The 27038-nt window shown below is 45.5% G+C and overlaps 1 protein-coding gene across 1 annotated transcript in view; it reads right to left on the bottom strand.

The window, feature by feature from the left end:
• The window catches only part of LOC130130101 (phospholipid phosphatase-related protein type 5-like), a 71692-nt gene that overhangs the window by 24341 nt on the left and 20313 nt on the right, over nt 1-27038 (bottom strand). The window contains exon 3 of the mRNA XM_056299831.1: nt 8960-9210. Coding sequence (XP_056155806.1) covers nt 8960-9210 — 251 coding nt within the window. The remainder of the gene's footprint in view (nt 1-8959; nt 9211-27038) is intronic.

Raw genomic sequence — 27038 nt, 5'->3', positions numbered from 1 at the left:
TCCCTCAAGCCCACACCCCTCTCCCTCAACCCCACTTCCCTCTCCCTCAACCCCACTCCCCTCTCCCTCAAGCCCACACTCCCGTCCCTCAACCCCACTCCCCTCTCCCTCAAGCCCACTCCCCTCTCCCTCAACCCCACTCCCCTCTCCCTCAACCCCACTCCCCTCTCCCTCAAGCCCACACCCCCGTCCCTCAACCCCACTCCCCTCTCCCTCAACCCCACTTCCCTCTCCCTCAACCCAACTCCCCATTATGAATTATCTTTGCCTACCTCAACCCCTCTCCCTCAACCCCACTCCTCTCCCTCAACCCCTCTCCCTCAACCCCACTCCCCCAACTCCACTCCCCTCTCCTCCTTACAATGTTGTAATAAAATTATTTTTTAACCAGTTTGTTAATTGGAGTTTCATTTACTCAAACATAATAGACATTTGGTCAGAAAAAACAGGAAGATGCATAGATTTCTGTCAAACACGACAACACAGACTCCTTGACTTTAGTGTTGTGCATCGTTGCGGTGCGGACCGCTCATGCTTACAGTCGTGCGTAGTCACCCCCCAAAGGCCCATTCTGAGCCAGGAAAAACCCTGGTCTACCGGGTTCATTAGCAGCTCTCACCTTCTCTGGGGCCCATCGTTTATTCTTTTGACTCATTAGCCGGGCGTTCACAATTTTTCTGAGACAACTTTTTAGGAAGTACGTGGAAAATCCTAAAATTTAGATTACACTACTGTTTTTCTGTAATACTCACACGTACATGCGTGTACATGTGAAAAGGTTACAGACAGCCCGGTTTGTCTGGGGTTCTGCCGGTTTCAGACTGGATGTCCCGAGCCCTGACAAATATCTGTACAACACCAAAATGCCCCAGTTATCAACATTCACTGCCAACTTTTCCCGGTTTCATAACAATTAAAATAATATTTATAATATTATTTATAATATTGCAGTGAATTCAGCGGGCGGCCGGGAACTGCTGCAGCTGGGACGTGAACCCGGTTCTCCCGGTTCTCGACTATGTTAACCAATCGACTAAAGGGTCCGCCCCGTTAGCCAAGGGCTAACGAGTCTACTCATCGTGGTCGTTACACTAACCCCCCCCCTTCAGGCGCTTCCTGAAGGAGGGGGTAGTGTAATGGGAGGGGGAACTGGGGGGAATAGTGTGATCCTCCCATGCACTACGTCCCCCTGGTGAAACTCCTCACTGTCAGGTGAAAAGAAGCGGCTGGTGACTCCTCTTGTAACGGAGGAGGCATGTGGTAGTCTGCAGCCCTCCCCGGATCGGCAGAGGGGGTGGAGCAGTGACCAGGATGGCTCAGAAGAGTGGGGTGATTGCCCACATACAATTGGAGAGAAAAAGGGTGAAACCCCCCCCCCCAAAAAAAAGCACAAAAAAAATCGGAGAACAAAATACGTCTTTGTCTGAACTGATGTTTCATCACTCCACATTTCAGAGATCCATTCAAAGTAAACCAGAATCATCAGTGCTGTGGAGTCAGCACCTTCCCCAGTGCCAACCCCCCCCCCCCCCAAAAAAATGTAAAAAAAATGTTGGGTTGGTAAAGGTCTTTTACCAACTTGTTGTGTTATATCTGCTTTTAGACACAACTTCACTTCTTGGGGCTCGTCCCTACCTCCTTCTTCTATTATTCCTGTTATTATTCCTGGGAACGTGCTCCCAGACAGGAAACAGCCGAATGCACTACAGAGAGCTTATGATGGGAATGTGTGTTATGTAATTAGCTGTTGTTTTAAATACAGCAGTGATTAGGAGTTATCAAAATGAAATTGTGTTTGCATGGAAATCATAAGGATCATACCTTCATGGGTTTGTGTTTTTACTGGCACAGAAAAATGTCAGATGCATGAAAAACAGGCTGGTACCCACGCCTCGGCACCAAACGTCCCAAGGTATGTAGCGTTCTTGGAAAACTCCGGATACTAGCAGGAGATTAGCCGGCTTTACGGAGTGACGTCCCACCACAGTATGTAGGTGAACGTGTTGACAGTGCTGCTGGATGCAGCGGGTACAGCCTGGCTTTAAGTGCCTGGATATGAGCAGTGGCTGACTAGTCCTTTTGGAGCCCCTGGGTGCTGGCGTGGCTGAGCACCCCCAACACAGCTGTAATGGCCGACACAGCGGCAGCTCCACGACATAACTTTCATCTTTATCAGCATTGTGTTCCTGTGTTCGTGTGTGCATGTGTGTGTCTGTGCAACAGCGCTACAGCGTTTGAGGGGTTTTTGCTCTCTAATTCTTGTCACAATGTGTGTCTGTCCCTGTGTGTTTAAGTGCATGTTTAAAGACGTGTGTGCGTGCGTCCGTGTGTGTGTGTGTGTGTGTAAGTGTGTTTGTAGTGGACATGGAGCTGAACAGACACAACTGCCTTTGCTAGATGACCTAAAACCAAAGGCAGCCTGCTTCCTCCATCGGGAAGAGGAACCAGCGGGGGCCCTCGGCTGTACATCCATTCATGATGGGCCCCAAGCAAGACACGCAGAACCTGACCACCCCGACCGTCATAGGAGTTCGGTTCTTCTTCGGTTCTGATCATCATGGAGTTGGGAAGATCTTGACAGCCATCGCATGACTAGACTTTGATGTGTGTGCACGTCAACCATCTTTTGAATTCTTGAACATAGTGTAGAAAAGTTAATTTGAAAGTCACGTCTGAATGATGGGGAGGAGGAGGAGGGAGGAGAGGTGCTGGTCCCCAGCACATTAACCCCATCACATGTTGGGACTCATCTCTGGTGACACAGTCGTTCACATTTAGGATGTCTTCCTTTTTGTTTTTGGTTTTCCACAGGACAGCCCGGTGAGACGGGATTATGAGTGTGTTATGTGACACACACCATGTGTTAAGTAACGTCGCACAGGTCACATGAGAGGGAATAAACATGAAAATCCTGTTCAGTTATGGCTCAAACGCTGAGATCATAGGTAATACTTCTTACACCTTGACATGGGGAATTATTGATTTGAAGTTAAGCCTCGAAGGATCTAGACGTCTTGAAGTCAAGCCTTCATGTCGGGTTCGAACCTCTCAGCAGAGTTTTGGCAGAAAGCAGGAAGACGGCTTCAACAAGCTTAATCTTTTATCTTTTGATTAATTTAGTGGGACATGACGGAAAACTAACCTCTGCCACATATTCTATAATCTTGGTAATTAAACATCAACACTATCAAGCTACAGTCCGATGCCCTCTGGAGTAGTGGAGCATGGTCTACTGACGTATCCTCGTCACCACAGTAGACATTCTTATTGATGACAGACAGTGTATTACTTTAGGTATGCTTTAACAGTTTTGTGATAAATGTTATGGCACTAAAACCCAGAACGCACAATGTAACATGGGAGACACTGTCATAGTGTGCAGTGGATATAAAGTCTACACGCCAGTGGTAAAATGGCAGCTTTCTGTGATGTAAAAAAAGGAAACCAAGAGTAACCATGTCAGAGCTTCTTCCAGCTTTGATGGGAAATTGCAGCCTATCAAATTCAAGTGACAAACACGGAAACCTTTAAGGAAAAAAAAGAGCAACTGACAATAAGCTGGTTGTGTAAGTCCACACCCCTGGACTAATACTTTGTTGAGGCACCTTTTGAAGTTATTACAGTACTCTTGTCTTTTTGGGCGAGAATCCATCAGCTTGGTACATCTTGACATGGCAATGTTGTCCCGCTGTGCCTTGCAAAAATGTTGTAGATCTGTCAGATTGTGAGGACATTTCCTGCCCACACTCCTCTCCAGGTCACTCCAGAGGTTTTCCGTTTGATTCAGGTCCCGACTCTGGCAGGATAATTCTGAAACAATGGTCTTCTTTTGCGGGAGACATTCCTTTGTTGATTTGGACGTATGCTTTTGGTGGTTGCCGTGCTGAAAGGTGGTATGCCTTTTCATCTTCAGCTTTCAAGCAGACTCCTTAAGGTTCTGCACCAAAAATCGCCTGGTATTAAGAGCTAGTCATGATTCCCTCCACCTCGAATAAAGTCCCGGTTCCAGCTAAAGAACAGCAGCCCCAAAGCCTGATGCTGCCTCCACCCTGCTTCAGTGCAGGTATGAGGTTCTTCTGGTGATGTGCTGTGGTGTTTTGCACCAAACAGACCTTCTGGAATTATGGCCAAAAAGTTCAACCTTGGCATCAGAATACTTTATTCATCCTCAAGGGGAAATTGGGTTCTATTACAGACACTCCTGCTCTAGTAAAGAAAAACTAAAAACTAACAATACACAAGATAATGAAAATATAAATGAATAGAAACAAGAAAAGCACAAACAAGTAGAAGATAAGAAATAAGAATAGGAATAAAATATGTAAAAACATGTGCACCATGCTCCAGCACATAACACCCTATCTATACTGCGCTACCACAGCACACAACAAGCAGCACAAACAAAACCCGATGGTAACACAAGTGGAAGGGCCAGTCCAATGGCCATTAACTCCAAGTGTCTGACCCTCTGAGGGAGGGTTGTAAAGTGTGATGGCCACAGGCAGGAATGACCTCATGTGGTGCTCTGTGGTGCTCTTTGGCAGACTGAGTCTGTTACTAAAAGTACTCCTGTGCCCAACCAGCACGTCCTGGAGTGGGTGGGAGACATTGTCCATGATGGCACGTAATTTCAACAGCGTCCTCCTCTCAGAAACCACCACCAGAGAATCCAGTTCCTCCCCCACAACATCACCGGCCTTGCGGATCAGTTTATTGAGCCTGTTTGCACCCACTACCCTCAACCTGCTGCCCAACACACAACAGCAAACAGGAGAGCCCTGGCCACCACAGACTCACGCCACATCCTGAGCATCGTCTGGCAGATGTTGAAGGACCTCAGCATCCTCAGAAAGTAGAGACGACTCTGTCCCTTCTTGTAGAGGGCATCAGTGTTCTTGGCCCAGTCCAGTTTATTGTCTATATACACCCCCAGGTACTTATAGTATTCCACAGTGTCCATACTGACCCCCTGCATGGAAAAAGGGGTAATGACATTATAACACATTTTTCCATGTGGATTTGGAAGACTGGACGAATCTGCATTATTTAGTCAGGCTTGGGTGATTGTTTTTTTCTTGTGTGAAAAGGCTTCCGTCTTGCCACCATAGCCCAGACATATGAAGAATGCAGGAGATTGTTGTCACATGTAGGGAACAACCAGAACTTGCCAGAAATTCCCGCAGCTCCTTTAGTGCTGCCATTGGCAGCCTCCCTGACCAGTTTTCTCCTTGTTTTCTCATAAATTTTGGAGGGACATCCTGTTTTTAGCAATGGCACTACTGTGCCATATTTTCTCCACTTGATGATGGTCTCCACTGTGTCCCATGGTAGATCTAATGCCTGGGACATTCTTCTGTACCCCTCTCCTGATCGATGCCTTTCAACAATGAGATCCTGATCATGGTTTGTAAGGTCTTTGTGGACCATGACTTTTGCAGTCGGATGCAGCCGAGCAGATATCAGGAAAATCCTGCAGGACCAGCTGAACTTTATTTGGGCTTAATCACAGTCACTTTAACTGATGGCAGGTGTACTAACTACTAGTTAACCTGAGTTTGAATGTGACTGGTTAATTCTGAACACAGCCATATCCCCAATTGTAAAAGGGTGTACAGGCTTAAGCAACCAGGTCACTGTAAGTTTTGTATGTCCCTAAAATGTTTCTGATTGATTTTCACTTCATTTTTATAGGTTGCAATTTAAAAATGTGGAAAAAGTTCAGACGTGACGTATCTTGTTTCACTTTTGTACATCACAAAACCTGCCATTTAAAGGGGAGTTTGTGGACTTTTTCTGGCCACTGTCAAAAATATAAGTAAACAAATGCACGTGAATACAGGGTGAGATGGTGTGCGGATGGTTTGGAAGTGGACAGCATGTCCTTTTCTGCACAACTGTTTTACATACTTCCAAAACATGTATCATTTAGAAACGTTTTTTTTAAATTTCCCCTCTTGTCGCCCCAATTGTATCTGCCCAATTGCCCCACTCTTCCGAGCTGTCCTGGTCTCTGCTCCACCCCCTCTGCTGATCCGGGGAGGGCTCCAGACCACCACATGTCTCCTCCCATACATGTGGAGTCACCAGCTGCTTCTTTTCACCTGACAGTGAGGAGTTTCACCGGGGGGGCGTAGCGCGTGGGAGGATCACGCTGTTCCCCCCAGTTCCCCCTCTCCCCCTGAACAGGTGCCCCGACCAACCAGAGGAGGCGCTAGTGCAGCGACCAGGACACACACCCACACCCGGCTTCCCACCCGCAGACACGGGCAATTGTGTCTGTAGGGACGCCCGACCAAGCCGGAGGTGACACGGGGATTCGAACCGGCGACCTACACTACCCAGACGCCTCCAAGTAATTCTTTTAACTCCTTCTCAGCGATGACAGTACACATTGTGGAACGACTCAGAAAATCAAAGATTATTTTTAGCTCCTATACATCCACAGTAACACAAGTCCCTCCAGCCCACTGGAGTTGTGCAGATGAGTCTTCTTTTTTTTAAAAATTTATTTCTGATTTTCTCCCAATTTAGTGGCCAATCGCTCCCTATTCTAATTCAAACACCCACCCTCATACTGCATGCGTTCGCCAACTGCATCTCTCCGGCCGGCAGTCCGGAAGGAGACGCCTCCCCACTCCGTGACAAGGCGACTCCAGGCCGAACCACTGCTTTTTCCCACACACACACAGACGCATTCATGCGACGAACACATGACAGCGCTGCTAAGTATTGCTGCTTCATCGAGTCCGGCCATAGTCGGATCTGATGAGACCGGGGCACGAACCCCCGGTCCCCAGTGGGCAACTGCATCGACACAAAGCCGATGCTTAGACCGCTACACCGCCACGGATCCCAGACGAGTCTTCTTTAAAGCCTTACTAACTGGCTTTGATAGAAATACATACAGTGGCTTGTAGAAGTATTCATGCCCCTTGAACCTTTCCACATTTTGTCACGTTTCGACCACAAACATAAATATATTTTATTGGAATTTTATGTGAAAGACCAACACAAAGTGGCACACAATTGTGAAGTACAAAGAAAATTATACACGATTTAAAAGTTTTTTTACAAATAAAAAACTGAAAAGTGCGGTGTGCAAAAATATTCAGCCCCCCTGAGTCAATACTTTGTGGAACCGCCTTTTGCTGCAACTACAGCTGCAAGTCTTTTGGGGTATGTCTCTACCAGCTTTGCACATCTAGAGACTGACAGCTTTGCCCATTTTTCTTTGCAAAACAGCTCAAGCTCAGTCAGATTAGATGGAGAGCGTTTGTGAACGGCCGTTTTCAGATCTTGCCACAGATTCTCAGTTGGATTTAGGTCTGGACTTTGACTGGGCCATTCTAACACATGAATATGTTTTGTTTTAAACCAGTCCGTTGTAGCCCTGGCTTTATGTTTAGGGTCGTTGTCCTGCTGGAAGGTGAACCTCCGCCCCAGTCTCAAGTCTTTTGCAGACTCCAACAGGTTTTCTTCCAAGATTGCCCTGTATTTGGCTCCATCCATCTTCCCATCAACTCTGACCATCTTCCCTGTCCCTGCTGAAGAGAAGCACCCCCAGAGCATGATGCTACCACCACCATGTTTGACAGTTGGGATGGTGGTGTGTTCAGAGTGATGTGCAGTGTTAGTTTTCCGCCACACATAGCGTTTTGCATTTAGGCCAAAAAGTTCAATTTTGGTCTCATCTGACCAGAGCACCTTCTTCCACATGTTTGCTGTGTCCCCCACATGGCTTCTGGCAAACTGCAAACGGGACTTCTTATGGTTTTCTTTTAACAATGGCTTTCTTCTTGCCACTCTTCCATAAAGGCCAGATTTGTGCAGTGCAGGACCAATAGTTGTGCTGTGGACAGATTCCCCCGCCTGAGCTGTGGATCTCTGCAGTTCGTCCAGAGTCACCACGGGCCTCTTGGCTGCATCTCTGATCAGTGCTCTCCTTGTTCGGCCTGTAAGTTTAGGTGGACGGCCGTGTCTTGGTAGGTTTGCAGTTGTGCCATACTCTTTCCATTTCCGGATGATGGATTGAACAGTGCTCCGCGAGATGTTCAAAGCTTGGGAAATCTTTTTATAGCCTAACCCTGCTTTAAACTTCTCCACAACTTTATCCCTGACCTGTCTGGTGTGTTCCTTGGACTTCATGATGCTGTTTGCTCCCCAATATTCTCTTAACAAACCTCTGAGGCCGTCACAGAACAGCTGTATTTGTACTGAGATTAGATTACACCCAGGTTGACTCTATTTAGTCATTAGGTCAACATTCGATCATTCAGCAATCATCAGGCAACTTCTGAAGGCAATTGGTTGCACTCAGAGAAAAGGGGGCTGAATACTTTTGCACACCGCACTTTTCAGTTTTTTATTTGTAAATTTTTTTTTTAAATCATGTGTAATTTTCTTTGTACTTCACAGTTGTGTGCCACTTTGTGTTGGTCTTTCACATAAAATTCCAATAAAATATATTTATGTTTTTGGTCGAAACGTGACAAAATGTGGAAAAGTTCAAGGGCTATGAATACTTTTGCAAGCCACCGTAGTCAGAGGGATATTATGTGATTCCCCTCCTACCTGTAGCACAACAGGATGAGCTCCCGTAGCTAGGTCGCACATGATGAATGATCTGAAACTAGTTCATGCATAACTCTTACGGAAACCTCACACCCCTTGAATAAATGACAACAATGAAATAATTAAATTCTGCAAGTGGCAAGTCCTGAACAAGACTGGAATACTTTCTGACTTGGTAATTAAAACAAGTACCTAACAAACAGCCGATAGAGGAGTTTATTTAGCTCCACATCTTATCAGTGGCCTTCAACACTCTGTACGTTTCTGCAGTAAGACTGCACTTCTGCTTTTGTTGCCCTGAGCTCGAACCTGTGCGGTATATAAAGGATGGAGGGTCTTCTTCACAAGGTCACGTGATACACCTGAAAGAGGAAGAGGAGGAACTCACTGCCAGGTAGAGCGCGGCGTAGACGCTGAGCGCGGCCTCCTTGGAAGGGAAGGTCTTGCGGGCTCGCAGGATGTCGTCCTGGTTGCCGGTGCACGCCTCCTGGTGGCTGATGTACCGCAGAGCCTGCTGGCAGCCCAGCGCTGTGTAGTTGGGCTTGCACACCGTCAGGAAGTATGGTGCGAGGTTTCCTGTCACTACCTGGCCCGCGTTGACGAAGATGTCCACCGTGAAGAGGCCAAACGTGTAGACTCCTGGGGTGAGGAAACACGAAGGAAGACATTCAAAGAGGGGAGTGGAAGGTTGAATAAGTAACCACACAAAAAAGAAAAGAAGAAAAAAATCTTGCTTTCAGTTGCCATCAGCAGTGACATCATCAGTAATGATCATTACTGAACACTGATGATACTTGTTGATACTTGTTTAGTCTCTTTTGGTGTTTTTTTTCTTTTGGGACCCCCCCCCCTTTCCTCCCTAATTGTAATTGGCCAATTACTCCACTCTTCCGAGCTGTCCCGGTCTCTGCTCCACCCCCTCTGCTGATCCTGGGAGGGCTGCAGACTACCACATGTCTCCTCCCATACATGTGGAGTCACCAGCCACTTGTTTTCACCTGACAGTGAGGAGTTTCACCAGGGGGACGTAGCGCATGGGAGGGTCACGCTATTCTCCCCAGTTCCCCCTTCCCCCACCCAACAGGCGCCCCAACCGACCAGAGGAGGCGCTAGTACCGCGACCAGGACACATACCCACATCCAGCTTCCCACCCACAGACACGGCCAATTGTGTCTGTAGGGACGCCCGACCAAGCCGGAGGTGACATGGGGATTCAAACCGCCGATCCCCGTGTTGATAGGTAATGGAATAGACCGCTACGCTACCCGGACACCGTTTTTGATGTTTTCATATCAATAATTATCACAATGCTTTTTTTCTTAATATAAAGGACAGGACATTGGTCATTCAACCAAGTTATTCAGAATATGAGTGGATACTCTCCCAAAGCAGCACAGCACAAATCACTTCACAGCACTCCTGCTGCTCAAAATGGACCAAAAGCATGTGCTACCCAAACCCGCAAACATGTCCAAGAGCTGCGTCCATCATTTCCTGCTACTATACAACACATCCTGGCTACATGTCCTGGTGATGGAGGGGCGTTTACAAAAACAACCTCTTTCCTCCTGTCAGAGGCCCTCCTTCTGTCATAACAACAACAACAACAACAACAACAACAACAACAATAATAATAATTGCATTGATATAGCGCTTTTCTAGACACCTAAAGCGCTTCATAGTGACGGGGGTAACTCAGTGTGTAGCACCACCTGGGTGATGCACGGCAGCCATTTTGCACCAGAATGCTCACCAAACATCAGCTTGAGGTGGAGAGGGAGGAATCATTGAGCCCGTTACATGGAGGGTGATTAGGTGGCCAGGTGGAGAGAGCCAGGTTGGGAATGTTGCCAGGACACCGGGGAACCTCCTACTCTTTGTGAGAAGTGTAATGGGATCTTTACTGACCACAGTGAGTCAGGACCTCGGTTTAACATCTCATCAGTAGGACGGCATCTCCTACAGTGTCCCCATCACTGCACTGGGGCACTGGGATTTGATATTTCATCCATCCATGAGCTGAACCGTTTATCCTGCTCTCAGGGTCGCAGGGTCGCTGGAGCCTATCCCAGCAGTCATTGGCAGGTGGGGAGACACCCTGGTCAGGCCGCCAGTCCATCACAGGGCCCCCCCCCCACACACACACACTCATACCTAGGGACAATTTAGTATGTTCAATTCACCTGACCTACATGTCTTTGGACTGTGGGAGAAAACCGGAGCACCCGGAGGAAACCCATGCAGACACGGGGAGAACATGCAAACTCCACACAGAGGACGACCCGGGACAAACCCCAAGGTTGGACTACCCCGGAGCTGAAACCAGGACCTTCCTGGTGTGAGGCAACCACGCTAACCACTGCGCCGCCCGAATTTGATATTTGTTGTTTTTTATTAGGACTAGAGGGAAGACCGCCCTCTACTGGCCTACCAACACCACTTCCAGCAGCAACTCAGTTTTCCCGGGAGGTCTCCCATCCAAGTACTAGCCAAGCCCACACCTGCTGAGCTTCCATCATTTGGCAGGGTACATGTCGGTATGGCTGCCAAGCCTAATGCTGATCATCAAACAAGCACTTAGTCAGCCAACACACTCGCCTACTTACACACTGACAGAAGGGCTACAACACAAACGCACTTCAGAGGCACATACACAGACCTCTGGAAAATGCAGTTTTTCTGGGGAAACAATAAGAGCCTTTGCAGTTGCTGTCAGGTGTCTGCCACACTACTTCAATGTGAGTAGCTTTGAAGCCCATTTCACTGGAAGGCATCTGTGAAAATAGACGGCGAGTCACCATGGCTCGTGAGCATGGCCTCCCCCCTTCTCTTTCTTTGTAGAGCTTTTTAAAAAAACTTCTTTTCTCAACACGTCATCATTTGGATTAAACATTTACCAGTACATGATGGGATGCTATGTAAGTAAGACATCCTGTCTTCATCACTCCACCTGCTTCTACTCTGTAGGGTTCATGTTGTCACACCTGCCCAACTTAACACACTTCTCTAGTACAGTTGTAAGTACTATAAGTAAGACATCCTGTCTTCATCACTCCACCTGCTTCTACTCTGTAGGGTTCATGTTGTCACACCTGCCTAACCTAACACACTTCTCTAGTACAGTTGTAAGTACTGTAAGTAAGACATCCTGTCTTCATCACTCCACCTCCTTCTACTCTATAGGGTTCATGTTGTCACACCTCCTAACTTAACACACTTCTCTAGTACAGTTGTAAGTACTGTAAGTAAGACATCCTGTCTTCATCACTCCACCTCCTTCTACTCTATAGGGTTCATGTTGTCACACCTGCCCAACTTAACACACTTCTCTAGTACAGTTGTAAGTACTATAAGTAACACATCCTGTCTTCATCACTCCACCTGCTTCTACTCTGTAGGGTTCATGTTGTCACACCTGCCCAACTTAACACACTTCTCTAGTACAGTTGTAAGTACTATAAGTAAGACATCCTGTCTTCATCACTCCACCTGCTTCTACTCTGTAGGGTTCATGTTGTCACACCTGCCCAACTTAACACACTTCTCTAGTACAGTTGTAAGTACTGTAAGTAAGACATCCTGTCTTCATCACTCCACCTGCTTCTACTCTATAGGGTTCATGTTGTCACACCTCCCAACTTAACACACTTCTCTAGTACAGTTGTAAGTACTATAAGTAACAAATCCTGTCTTCATCACTCCACCTCCTTCTACTCTGTAGGGTTCATGTTGTCACACCTGCCTAACTTAACACACTTCTCTAGTACAGTTGTAAGTACTATAAGTAAGACATCCTGTCTTCATCACTCCACCTCCTTCTACTCTATAGGGTTCATGTTGTCACACCTGCCCAACTTAACACACTTCTCTAGTACAGTTGTAAGTACTGTAAGTAACACATCCTGTCTTCATCACTCCACCTGCTTCTACTCTGTAGGGTTCATGTTGTCACACCTCCTAACTTAACACACTTCTCTAGTACAGTTGTAAGTACTGTAAGTAAGACATCCTGTCTTCATCACTCCACCTGCTTCTACTCTGTAGGGTTCATGTTGTCACACCTGCCCAACTTAACACACTTCTCTAGTACAGTTGTAAGTACTGTAAGTAAGACATCCTGTCTTCATCACTCCACCTGCTTCTACTCTATAGGGTTCATGTTGTCACACCTGCCCAACTTAACACACTTCTCTAGTACAGTTGTAAGTACTATAAGTAACACATCCTGTCTTCATCACTCCACCTCCTTCTACTCTATAGGGTTCATGTTGTCACACCTGCCCAACTTAACACACTTCTCTAGTACAGTTGTAAGTACTATAAGTAACACATCCTGTCTTCATCACTCCACCTGCTTCTGCTCTGTAGGGTTCATGTTGTCACACCTCCCAACTTAACACACTTCTCTAGTACAGTTGTAAGTACTGTAAGTAAGACATCCTGTCTTCATCACTCCACCTGCTTCTGCTCTGTAGGGTTCATGTTGTCACACCTCCTAACTTAACACACTTCTCTAGTACAGTTGTAAGTACTATAAGTAACACATCCTGTCTTCATCACTCCACCTGCTTCTGCTCTGTAGGGTTCATGTTGTCACACCTCCCAACTTAACACACTTCTCTAGTACAGTTGTAAGTACTGTAAGTAAGACATCCTGTCTTCATCACTCCACCTGCTTCTACTCTGTAGGGTTCATGTTGTCACACCTCCCAACTTAACACACTTCTCTAGTACAGTTGTAAGTACTGTAAGTAAGACATCCTGTCTTCATCACTCCACCTGCTTCTACTCTGTAGGGTTCATGTTGTCACACCTCCCAACTTAACACACTTCTCTAGTACAGTTGTAAGTACTGTAAGTAAGACATCCTGTCTTCATCACTCCACCTGCTTCTGCTCTGTAGGGTTCATGTTGTCACACCTCCCAACTTAACACACTTCTCTAGTACAGTTGTAAGTACTGTAAGTAAGACATCCTGTCTTCATCACTCCACCTGCTTCTACTCTGTAGGGTTCATGTTGTCACACCTGCCTAACTTAACACACTTCTCTAGTACAGTTGTAAGTACTATAAGTAAGACATCCTGTCTTCATCACTCCACCTCCTTCTGCTCTGTAGGGTTCATGTTGTCACACCTCCCAACTTAACACACTTCTCTAGTACAGTTGTAAGTACTATAAGTAAGACATCCTGTCTTCATCACTCCACCTCCTTCTACTCTGTAGGGTTCATGTTGTAACACCTCCCAACTTAACACACTTCTCTAGTACAGTTGTAAGTACTATAAGTAAGACATCCTGTCTTCATCACTCCACCTCCTTCTGCTCTGTAGGGTTCATGTTGTCACACCTCCTAACCTAACACACTTCTCTAGTACAGTTGTAAGTACTGTAAGTAACACATCCTGTCTTCATCACTCCACCTGCTTCTACTCTGTAGGGTTCATGTTGTCACACCTCCTAACTTAACACACTTCTCTAGTACAGTTGTAAGTACTATAAGTAACACATCCTGTCTTCATCACTCCACCTCCTTCTGCTCTGTAGGGTTCATGTTGTCACACCTCCCAACTTAACACACTTCTCTAGTACAGTTGTAAGTACTGTAAGTAAGACATCCTGTCTTCATCACTCCACCTGCTTCTACTCTGTAGGGTTCATGTTGTCACACCTGCCCAACTTAACACACTTCTCTAGTACAGTTGTAAGTACTATAAGTAAGACATCCTGTCTTCATCACTCCACCTGCTTCTACTCTGTAGGGTTCATGTTGTCACACCTGCCTAACCTAACACACTTCTCTAGTACAGTTGTAAGTACTATAAGTAAGACATCCTGTCTTCATCACTCCACCTGCTTCTACTCTATAGGGTTCATGTTGTCACACCTCCTAACTTAACACACTTCTCTAGTACAGTTGTAAGTACTATAAGTAACAAATCCTGTCTTCATCACTCCACCTCCTTCTACTCTATAGGGTTCATGTTGTCACACCTCCTAACTTAACACACTTCTCTAGTACAGTTGTAAGTACTGTAAGTAAGACATCCTGTCTTCATCACTCCACCTCCTTCTACTCTATAGGGTTCATGTTGTCACACCTGCCCAACTTAACACACTTCTCTAGTACAGTTGTAAGTACTGTAAGTAAGACATCCTGTCTTCATCACTCCACCTGCTTCTACTCTGTAGGGTTCATGTTGTCACACCTGCCTAACTTAACACACTTCTCTAGTACAGTTGTAAGTACTATAAGTAAGACATCCTGTCTTCATCACTCCACCTGCTTCTACTCTATAGGGTTCATGTTGTCACACCTGCCCAACTTAACACACTTCTCTAGTACAGTTGTAAGTACTATAAGTAACACATCCTGTCTTCATCACTCCACCTCCTTCTACTCTATAGGGTTCATGTTGTCACACCTGCCCAACTTAACACACTTCTCTAGTACAGTTGTAAGTACTATAAGTAACACATCCTGTCTTCATCACTCCACCTGCTTCTGCTCTGTAGGGTTCATGTTGTCACACCTCCCAACTTAACACACTTCTCTAGTACAGTTGTAAGTACTGTAAGTAAGACATCCTGTCTTCATCACTCCACCTGCTTCTGCTCTGTAGGGTTCATGTTGTCACACCTCCCAACTTAACACACTTCTCTAGTACAGTTGTAAGTACTGTAAGTAAGACATCCTGTCTTCATCACTCCACCTGCTTCTGCTCTGTAGGGTTCATGTTGTCACACCTCCTAACTTAACACACTTCTCTAGTACAGTTGTAAGTACTATAAGTAACACATCCTGTCTTCATCACTCCACCTCCTTCTACTCTGTAGGGTTCATGTTGTCACACCTGCCTAACTTAACACACTTCTCTAGTACAGTTGTAAGTACTGTAAGTAAGACATCCTGTCTTCATCACTCCACCTGCTTCTACTCTGTAGGGTTCATGTTGTCACACCTCCCAACTTAACACACTTCTCTAGTACAGTTGTAAGTACTGTAAGTAAGACATCCTGTCTTCATCACTCCACCTGCTTCTACTCTGTAGGGTTCATGTTGTCACACCTCCCAACTTAACACACTTCTCTAGTACAGTTGTAAGTACTGTAAGTAAGACATCCTGTCTTCATCACTCCACCTGCTTCTGCTCTGTAGGGTTCATGTTGTCACACCTCCTAACCTAACACACTTCTCTAGTACAGTTGTAAGTACTGTAAGTAAGACATCCTGTCTTCATCACTCCACCTGCTTCTACTCTGTAGGGTTCATGTTGTCACACCTCCTAACTTAACACACTTCTCTAGTACAGTTGTAAGTACTATAAGTAAGACATCCTGTCTTCATCACTCCACCTCCTTCTGCTCTGTAGGGTTCATGTTGTCACACCTGCCTAACTTAACACACTTCTCTAGTACAGTTGTAAGTACTATAAGTAACACATCCTGTCTTCATCACTCCACCTCCTTCTGCTCCGTAGGGTTCATGTTGTCACACCTCCCAACTTAACACACTTCTCTAGTACAGTTGTAAGTACTGTAAGTAAGACATCCTGTCTTCATCACTCCACCTCCTTCTACTCTGTAGGGTTCATGTTGTAACACCTGCCTAACTTAACACACTTCTCTAGTACAGTTGTAAGTACTGTAAGTAAGACATCCTGTCTTCATCACTCCACCTGCTTCTACTCTGTAGGGTTCATGTTGTCACACCTGCCTAACTTAACACACTTCTCTAGTACAGTTGTAAGTACTGTAAGTAAGACATCCTGTCTTCATCACTCCACCTGCTTCTACTCTGTAGGGTTCACGTTGTCACACCTGCCTAACTTAACACACTTCTCTAGTACAGTTGTAAGTACTGTAAGTAAGACATCCTGTCTTCATCACTCCACCTGCTTCTACTCTGTAGGGTTCATGTTGTCACACCTCCTAACCTAACACACTTCTCTAGTACAGTTGTAAGTACTATAAGTAAGACATCCTGTCTTCATCACTCCACCTCCTTCTACTCTGTAGGGTTCATGTTGTCACACCTCCCAACTTAACACACTTCTCTAGTACAGTTGTAAGTACTATAAGTAACACATCCTGTCTTCATCACTCCACCTCCTTCTACTCTGTAGGGTTCATGTTGTCACACCTCCTAACCTAACACACTTCTCTAGTACAGTTGTAAGTACTGTAAGTAAGACATCCTGTCTTCATCACTCCACCTCCTTCTACTCTATAGGGTTCATGTTGTCACACCTGCCTAACTTAACACACTTCTCTAGTACAGTTGTAAGTACTGTAAGTAAGACATCCTGTCTTCATCACTCCACCTCCTTCTACTCTGTAGGGTTCATGTTGTCACACCTCCCAACTTAACACACTTCTCTAGTACAGTTGTAAGTACTGTAAGTAAGACATCCTGTCTTCATCACTCCACCTGCTTCTACTCTGTAGGGTTCATGTTGTCACACCTGCCTAACTTAACACACTTCTCTAGTACAGTTGTAAGTACTATAAGTAACACATCCTGTCTTCATCACTCCACCTGCTTCTACTCTGTAGGGTTCACGTTGTCACACCTGCCTAACTTAACACACTTCTCTAGTACAGTTGTAAGTACTGTAAGTAAGACATCCTGTCTTCATCACTCCACCTGCTTCTACTCTGTAGGGTTCATGTTGTAACACCTCCCAACTTAACACACTTCTCTAGTACAGTTGTAAGTACTATAAGTAACACATCCTGTCTTCATCACTCCACCTCCTTCTACTCTGTAGGGTTCATGTTGTCACACCTCCTAACCTAACACACTTCTCTAGTACAGTTGTAAGTACTGTAAGTAAGACATCCTGTCTTCATCACTCCACCTGCTTCTACTCTGTAGGGTTCATGTTGTCACACCTGCCTAACTTAACACACTTCTCTAGTACAGTTGTAAGTACTGTAAGTAAGACATCCTGTCTTCATCACTCCACCTGCTTCTACTCTGTAGGGTTCATGTTGTCACACCTCCCAACTTAACACACTTCTCTAGTACAGTTGTAAGTACTGTAAGTAAGACATCCTGTCTTCATCACTCCACCTGCTTCTACTCTGTAGGGTTCATGTTGTCACACCTCCCAACTTAACACACTTCTCTAGTACAGTTGTAAGTACTGTAAGTAAGACATCCTGTCTTCATCACTCCACCTGCTTCTACTCTGTAGGGTTCATGTTGTCACACCTCCTAACTTAACACATTTCTCTAGTACAGTTGTAAGTACTGTAAGTAACACATCCTGTCTTCATCACTCCACCTGCTTCTACTCTGTAGGGTTCATGTTGTCACACCTCCCAACTTAACACACTTCTCTAGTACAGTTGTAAGTACTATAAGTAACACATCCTGTCTTCATCACTCCACCTGCTTCTACTCTGTAGGGTTCATGTTGTCACACCTCCCAACTTAACACACTTCTCTAGTACAGTTGTAAGTACTATAAGTAAGACATCCTGTCTTCATCACTCCACCTCCTTCTACTCTGTAGGGTTCATGTTGTCACACCTCCTAACTTAACACACTTCTCTAGTACAGTTGTAAGTACTATAAGTAACACATCCTGTCTTCATCACTCCACCTGCTTCTACTCTATAGGGTTCATGTTGTCACACCTCCTAACTTAACACACTTCTCTAGTACAGTTGTAAGTACTATAAGTAAGACATCCTGTCTTCATCACTCCACCTGCTTCTACTCTATAGGGTTCATGTTGTCACACCTGCCTAACTTAACACACTTCTCTAGTACAGTTGTAAGTACTATAAGTAAGACATCCTGTCTTCATCACTCCACCTGCTTCTACTCTGTAGGGTTCATGTTGTCACACCTCCCAACTTAACACACTTCTCTAGTACAGTTGTAAGTACTATAAGTAACACATCCTGTCTTCATCACTCCACCTCCTTCTACTCTGTAGGGTTCATGTTGTCACACCTGCCCAACTTAACACACTTCTCTAGTACAGTTGTAAGTACTATAAGTAACACATCCTGTCTTCATCACTCCACCTCCTTCTGCTCTGTAGGGTTCATGTTGTCACACCTCCTAACTTAACACACTTCTCTAGTACAGTTGTAAGTACTATAAGTAACACATCCTGTCTTCATCACTCCACCTCCTTCTACTCTGTAGGGTTCATGTTGTCACACCTCCTAACTTAACACACTTCTCTAGTACAGTTGTAAGTACTATAAGTAAGACATCCTGTCTTCATCACTCCACCTGCTTCTACTCTGTAGGGTTCATGTTGTAACACCTGCCCAACTTAACACACTTCTCTAGTACAGTTGTAAGTACTGTAAGTAAGACATCCTGTCTTCATCACTCCACCTGCTTCTACTCTGTAGGGTTCATGTTGTCACACCTCCTAACTTAACACATTTCTCTAGTACAGTTGTAAGTACTATAAGTAACACATCCTGTCTTCATCACTCCACCTGCTTCTACTCTGTAGGGTTCATGTTGTCACACCTGCCTAACTTAACACACTTCTCTAGTACAGTTGTAAGTACTATAAGTAAGACATCCTGTCTTCATCACTCCACCTGCTTCTACTCTGTAGGGTTCATGTTGTCACACCTCCCAACTTAACACACTTCTCTAGTACAGTTGTAAGTACTATAAGTAACACATCCTGTCTTCATCACTCCACCTCCTTCTACTCTGTAGGGTTCATGTTGTCACACCTGCCCAACTTAACACACTTCTCTAGTACAGTTGTAAGTACTATAAGTAAGACATCCTGTCTTCATCACTCCACCTGCTTCTACTCTGTAGGGTTCATGTTGTAACACCTGCCCAACTTAACACACTTCTCTAGTACAGTTGTAAGTACTATAAGTAAGACATCCTGTCTTCATCACTCCACCTCCTTCTGCTCTGTAGGGTTCATGTTGTCACACCTCCTAACTTAACACACTTCTCTAGTACAGTTGTAAGTACTATAAGTAACACATCCTGTCTTCATCACTCCACCTCCTTCTACTCTGTAGGGTTCATGTTGTCACACCTCCTAACTTAACACACTTCTCTAGTACAGTTGTAAGTACTATAAGTAAGACATCCTGTCTTCATCACTCCACCTGCTTCTACTCTGTAGGGTTCATGTTGTAACACCTGCCCAACTTAACACACTTCTCTAGTACAGTTGTAAGTACTGTAAGTAAGACATCCTGTCTTCATCACTCCACCTGCTTCTACTCTGTAGGGTTCATGTTGTCACACCTCCTAACTTAACACATTTCTCTAGTACAGTTGTAAGTACTATAAGTAACACATCCTGTCTTCATCACTCCACCTGCTTCTACTCTGTAGGGTTCATGTTGTCACACCTCCCAACTTAACACACTTCTCTAGTACAGTTGTAAGTACTATAAGTAACACATCCTGTCTTCATCACTCCACCTCCTTCTACTCTGTAGGGTTCATGTTGTCACACCTGCCCAACTTAACACACTTCTCTAGTACAGTTGTAAGTACTATAAGTAACACATCCTGTCTTCATCACTCCACCTGCTTCTACTCTGTAGGGTTCATGTTGTAACACCTGCCCAACTTAACACACTTCTCTAGTACAGTTGTAAGTACTATAAGTAAGACATCCTGTCTTCATCACTCCACCTCCTTCTGCTCTGTAGGGTTCATGTTGTCACACCTCCTAACTTAACACACTTCTCTAGTACAGTTGTAAGTACTATAAGTAACACATCCTGTCTTCATCACTCCACCTCCTTCTACTCTGTAGGGTTCATGTTGTCACACCTCCTAACTTAACACACTTCTCTAGTACAGTTGTAAGTACTATAAGTAAGACATCCTGTCTTCATCACTCCACCTGCTTCTACTCTGTAGGGTTCATGTTGTAACACCTGCCCAACTTAACACACTTCTCTAGTACAGTTGTAAGTACTGTAAGTAAGACATCCTGTCTTCATCACTCCACCTGCTTCTACTCTGTAGGGTTCATGTTGTCACACCTCCTAACTTAACACATTTCTCTAGTACAGTTGTAAGTACTATAAGTAACACATCCTGTCTTCATCACTCCACCTGCTTCTACTCTGTAGGGTTCACGTTGTCACACCTGCCTAACTTAACACATTTCTCTAGTACAGTTGTAAGTACTGTAAGTAAGACATCCTGTCTTCATCACTCCACCTGCTTCTACTCTGTAGGGTTCATGTTGTCACACCTCCTAACTTAACACATTTCTCTAGTACAGTTGTAAGTACTATAAGTAAGACATCCTGTCTTCATCACTCCACCTCCTTCTGCTCTGTAGGGTTCATGTTGTCACACCTGCCTAACTTAACACACTTCTCTAGTACAGTTGTAAGTACTATAAGTAAGACATCCTGTCTTCATCACTCCACCTCCTTCTACTCTATAGGGTTCATGTTGTCACACCTCCTAACTTAACACACTTCTCTAGTACAGTTGTAAGTACTATAAGTAAGACATCCTGTCTTCATCACTCCACCTCCTTCTACTCTGTAGGGTTCATGTTGTCACACCTCCCAACTTAACACACTTCTCTAGTACAGTTGTAAGTACTGTAAGTAAGACATCCTGTCTTCATCACTCCACCTGCTTCTACTCCGTAGGGTTCATGTTGTCACACCTGCCCAACTTAACACACTTCTCTAGTACAGTTGTAAGTACTGTAAGTAAGACATCCTGTCTTCATCACTCCACCTGCTTCTACTCCGTAGGGTTCATGTTGTCACACCTGCCCAACTTAACACACTTCTCTAGTATGGCTAGATGACTGTGGAGACTCTCTTGTTGATAGAGCCATGTTTCATATTCATTTGATTTCATTTTCATTCTGACTGATGTAGGGTCACCAAGAAGTCATTTTGTACAAGACACTGTTCTAGTCCTAGTCCTCGTCCTAGCCCTAGTCCCATCATCTGGGTATGCTGTAATGGGTGTATCCTGAATCAGGTCCCACCATACCACCTTTCCCAACACAAATCCCACATTGATGTACTTTCACTGGGACTGAGCCAAATAAAGTTAATTTCCAAAATGTAAAAAACCAAAAAACCAAACTTGCACAGCGCCTCCTGTGACACTCGTGCCTCCTCGATGCATCAAACATTCCTCAGTGGCGTGTGGTGGGAGGTCCTCATAGGTCCGTTTTTTCTTCATATCAGATTCGGTTAAGCGTTACAAGAATTCATAACTCGGTTTCATGGCATTGTCCGTATTTGAACAGCACAGTAAAAAAAGGTGTGAACACATCATGTTTTTTTTGTTTTCAAGCTAAACTACTGATGCTCGCAAAACCCAGATCCTTCTTGGTGATGCTGGAAAGGTAATGGAAGCTGCTCTTTCGGCTAGATAAATCTAGTTCTCATTTTCAGAAAGGTCATAAGTTATTGCAGCGTTGCACATTCCACGTGATCTCGTGTCCAGAAGTGTCTGATACCCTCGCGCTGGCACGGACGGGGCTTTATGTGTTTGTCTGTTGTTTTGTTCCATGTGTGTGTATGTGTGCGGGGGTGGTGGTGGTGAGGCAGTTCACCTACTCTGATCAAGTCTGATTCACAATGCAGTCAGGCTAAAAACGACCACAGTCTGCCAGACTGCCCCGGCACAAGCAGCGGAGAACACACCCAGACAAGCAAGTACCCACACACACCTACCAAAGTCTACAGACACTCAGGTAAAAACCGGCGGAACTCCCATATCACAGAGCTGCATGCTGGACAGGAGGGCTGGAATGAGCCTCATACTGCACAACTCCACAGAGTCTCGATGGACACTATCTGGACCTGTCAACACACCTTTCATTCAACATCACATTCTGATTGCCTCGGGTCATTGTTTTTATCCTGAAATCCTTTTCAAGTACTCAAGTACAATACTTTGAATGGAAGAAATATTCGATTTTTTCTTCCTATTTTGACTGTAGTAACAAAACAAGTCTTGTCTTATTGTAATAATAGGTCTACCTCTCAGCCACATTCAATCACAACAGCTGACGAGTATCAGAAAGGGACCAGCCGCTGAGGATGCACAAGCCAGTGCATTCTTAGTGCCGGTCCCAAGCCTGGATAAATGGGCAGGGTTGTGTCAGGAAGGCCATCCCACGTAAAACCTTCGCCAAATCAATTGTACAGATCATAAATATGATTTCCATAGTGGGTTGGTCGCAGAAAGAAAAAAAAAGTAGGTGAGAAGGGTTAGGAAAAAACAAGTGTATACTTCCTGCTACTCCTTTTGCATGATGTAACAAATCTGATGCATACGGAGATTTGTTCACTGAGCTTGATGTGTGGATTTGTTGATCACTTCATTATATTGGTGATGGAATATCTGTACGTTATATGCTGCTTATAACATGCTCGAAATAAATCATCATTCACTCATACATTGTGACCACTGGTGCACATGTTCTATAAGATCAGTACTGACTAAGAGGATTAGCTGGCATGACCTCTTCCTGCAGTAAGCAAAAGAGCTGCAGAGAGACTGACAGTGTGGGGAATGGGGGGGGGGGTTTGTGGCCTGGCTTGCTATCATTTAGTGGCTGTTGGCCCACTTGGCCCTCTCTTAGATCCCCACATCCACTGTAGTGTTTAGAGATGAAGTTAAACTACAACTAAGCTGCAGCCCTATGCCACATCCAGCATATAAAATCAGGCTAATATGAACATTATGCCAGTGATAACATAGTTTGTCATCCCCCCCCCTTGCACTCTGATATATTTATTGTTGTTGTGTAATTCCTTAGATCTTTGAAAACTTGGAAAGTGGAAAAAAATATCTAAGAGTGAAGAGACAGTTTCGTCAGGACAAATTGCTTAAATGTTACTGCAGTGCATTAGAACAGTAGGTTTTACTTCGGTAGTCAATCGATCTGCCTACATGTACGTTCCATGCAGCTGAGTGCATTCCCCAACATCAGTGAACCCAAACTCCAAAATAGACATCCATCCATTATCCAAAGCACTTATTCTGCTCTCAGGGTCGCGGGGATGCTGGAGCCTATCCCAGCAGTCATTGGGCGGCAGGCGGGGAGACACCCTGGACAGGCTGCCAGGCCATCACAGGGCCCACACACACACACACACACACACACACACACACACACACACACATTCATACCTAGGGACAATTTAGTACGGCCGATTCACCTGACCTACATGTCTTTGGACTGCGGGAGGAAACCGGAGGCCCCGGAGGAAACCCACGCAGACACGGGGAGAACATGCAAACTCCACACAGAGGACGACCCGGGATGTCCCCCAAAGGTTGGACTACCCCAGGGCTCAAACCCAGGCTCGAATCCCAAAATAGCCACGTTTGAAATGTAACGAACACACCGAGATCAAAACTGGACATCTGCCTTCTACTTCTTCCCGAGGTTCAGGATGCTCATAATGAGTTCTGTGTGATTTAGACACAAAACACAAGCTTTGTTTCAGGTGCAGGACATTGTTATCTACATGGAACTTAAAGCCCCTTTCCCACGGTGCCCTATGCAGCAGTGGTCCCGTGCTGATAAACTAATAATAATAAATAATAAACGCACTCAGGAAGTGTTTCTGTTATTGGTAACAATTGTAAAATGCAGAAGGGAACTCTGACCTCAGCAACTTTACCCAGTTCCCCTCGGGGGTGAAAAAAGTATTCTGATTCTGATTCAGCAGATGCTGCTAAATTCACGTTTATACATGATCCATTCGATGGGACTTGCAGTGAGGACTATTGATGCTTGCTTAAAGACTATGCACGCATATATGAGGTCAGGTGCAAGGTGGCTAGTTGCCATGTTTGTTGTTTGAAATAAAGACTCACCAATACCCGCATGTATACTAGATCAAGCTCTGTTCATACGACCAGGATGTGGTGAGACTGAGCTGTTTGTCGCCTTCTCCCTTCAGCATGTCCTATCTTATCTGATAACGCTGAAGATTTGTTTCACAGACCTTTTTTTCCATGAAGGATGTGGAAACCCAAACTGATACTGTGTCTAGATGAACCTCGATGCAATGTGAACAGTCAGGATCCGAAATGGATATTGTGATCACAGAAAGGAGAATCAGTTCATCACAACGTTTACTGAAAGAAACCTTTCATCAGTCATTCAGGTGACCTCAGTCTCTCTTGTAGCTTGAAAGTGACATGTTTGGGAGTCAGTCTGTAATAGTGCTTAAGTGTCAGAGGACCATTAGCTCCCAGCCTGTCATGTGGACCAGGGTAGTGTCGGGCAGTGTGGGCAGTGCGGGTAGTGTGGGCAGTGTGAGTAGTGTGGGCAATGCGGGCGGTGTGGGCAGTGTGAGTAGTGTGGGCAGTGCGGGCGGTGTGGGCAGTGTGAGTAGTGTGGGCAGTGCGGGCGGTGTGGGCAGTGTGAGTAGTGTGGGCAGTGCGGGCAGTGTGAGTAGTGTGGGTAGTGTGGGCAGTGCGGGCAGTGTGGGCAGTGTGAGTAGTGTGGGCAGTGCAGGCGGTGTGGGCAGTGTGAGTAGTGCGGGCGGTGTGGGCAGTGTGAGTAGTGCAGGCGGTGTGGGCAGTGTGAGTAGTGTGGGCAGTGTGGGCAGTGTGACTAGTGTGGGTAGTGTGGGCAGTGCGGGCAGTGTGGGCAGTGTGAGTAGTGTGAGTAGTGTGGGCAGTGCAGGCGGTGTGGGCAGTGTGAGTAGTGCGGGCGGTGTGGGCAGTGTGAGTAGTGTGGGCAGTGTGGGTAGTGTGGGCAGTGTGAGTAGTGTGGGCGGTGTGAGTAGTGTGGGCAGTGTGGGCAGTGTGAGTAGTGTGGGTAGTGTGGGCAGTGCGGGCGTCGTGGGCAGTGTGAGCAGTGTGGGCAGTGTGGGTAGTGTGGGTAGTGTGGGTAGTGTGGGCAGTGTGGGTAGTGTGGGCGGTGTGAGTAGTGTGGGCAGTGTGGGCAGTGTGGGCAGTGTGAGTAGTGTGGGTAGTGTGGGCAGTGCAGGCGGTGTGGGCAGTGTGAGTAGTGTGGGCAGTGTGAGTAGTGTGGGCAGTGCAGGCGGTGCGGGCAGTGTGAGTAGTGCGGGCGGTGTGGGCAGTGTGAGTAGTGTGGGTAGTGTGGGCAGTGTGAGTAGTGTGGGTAGTGTGGGCAGTGGACTATATCACTGTCAGCCCACTATGACAGTAGAGAGGCTGAAGCTGTTAAAAAACAAAACAAAACAGGCAGGTGTTATTTCATTTTCATTTCATTTCGTGTCTGCAATAAAGGTCTATTTTTAGGTTATGTGAATGATGCTGTCAAAGGTGCACAGACAAAATAAAAACCAAGATCAATGTTAGCAAAATCAATAACTCTAAAATCTATACAATACAGACAGGAACATCATTTGTCATAAAGTGTATTGAAGTGAGGTGAAAAGCCCCTGCCTTAGAAAGACCCCTACAGTAAGTGACCTCTGATCAAAGTACGGGGTTAGTCGTCTTCCCTCTGGGTTTGTTTTTGGACATTCAGGACAGGACAGAGGGACAGCCAGCTGACGATGAGCTGGTTGTCACCGCTACTGGTGAATTAGGGTGTAGGCATGAGTAAATATAGGGGGCAATTAACTGTAAAGCACTTTGGAAAATACGCACTGTATAGTAAATGCAGTCCATTTACAATTTACCACTTTGTGAGTGGAGTGGATTGGCAAATGATCTCAGCAGCTAAGATGGAACCGAGTGTGTCTAATGAAACCATTCATATGGCTACCTAAATCCTTAGGCAGTTGAAGCAACGAACTTTAAAAGCTTGTATTATGCGACTGTTAAACAGAAACGGACAGCACAGGGGGAAGCAGATGAAGATGATGCTGAGTCATCTGACTTAAATGCCCCCATTGGCATCCCTCAGCGAAAGCACTGAGCAGAAGCAGACAGTCAGGTGAAAGTAGGATCAGATTTAACACTGTCAGAAATAAGACCTCCAGGCATGGCTTCTAAGCACAATGGCTATTCATGTGCATATTCATATGGATATTACTCCTGATATTACTCCTGATATTACTCCTGATATTCAAAGTGATAAAACATCCTTTTATTGGCAAATTCTGTATATTCTATAGGTAGGCTCAGGTAGTATAGCTTATAGGTAGGCAGGCTGAGGTAGTACAGCCTGCAGGTAGGCAGGCTCAGGTAGTACAGCCTGTAGGTAGGCTTAGGTAGTATAGCCTATGGGTAGGCTGAGGTAGTATAGCCTATAGGTAGGCTGAGGTAGTACAGCCTATAGGTAGGCTCAGGTAGTACAGCCTATAGGTAGACTCAGGAGAAGTGTAAGATGCAAAAGGCCTTTGGCACTTACAGCGGGCAACTCCAGCGTTTCTCCACATGGGGAATTAACAGATAAACAAATCTTAAGCTTAGGCACCAGCCCCTGTAACCCCGAACAGGACGGTGGGTGAACAAAAAGTAATGAGTAGATTAATGAATACTTCTTCTCAGATGCACAATGCTCGGAAGCGCAAGTCAC

Source organism: Lampris incognitus, chromosome 19, assembly GCF_029633865.1.
Source record: "Lampris incognitus isolate fLamInc1 chromosome 19, fLamInc1.hap2, whole genome shotgun sequence".
Classification (NCBI taxonomy): Eukaryota; Metazoa; Chordata; class Actinopteri; order Lampriformes; family Lampridae; genus Lampris; species Lampris incognitus.
The sequence above is the reverse complement of the archived record's forward strand: the minus strand, read 5'-3'. Positions and strand labels throughout refer to the sequence as shown.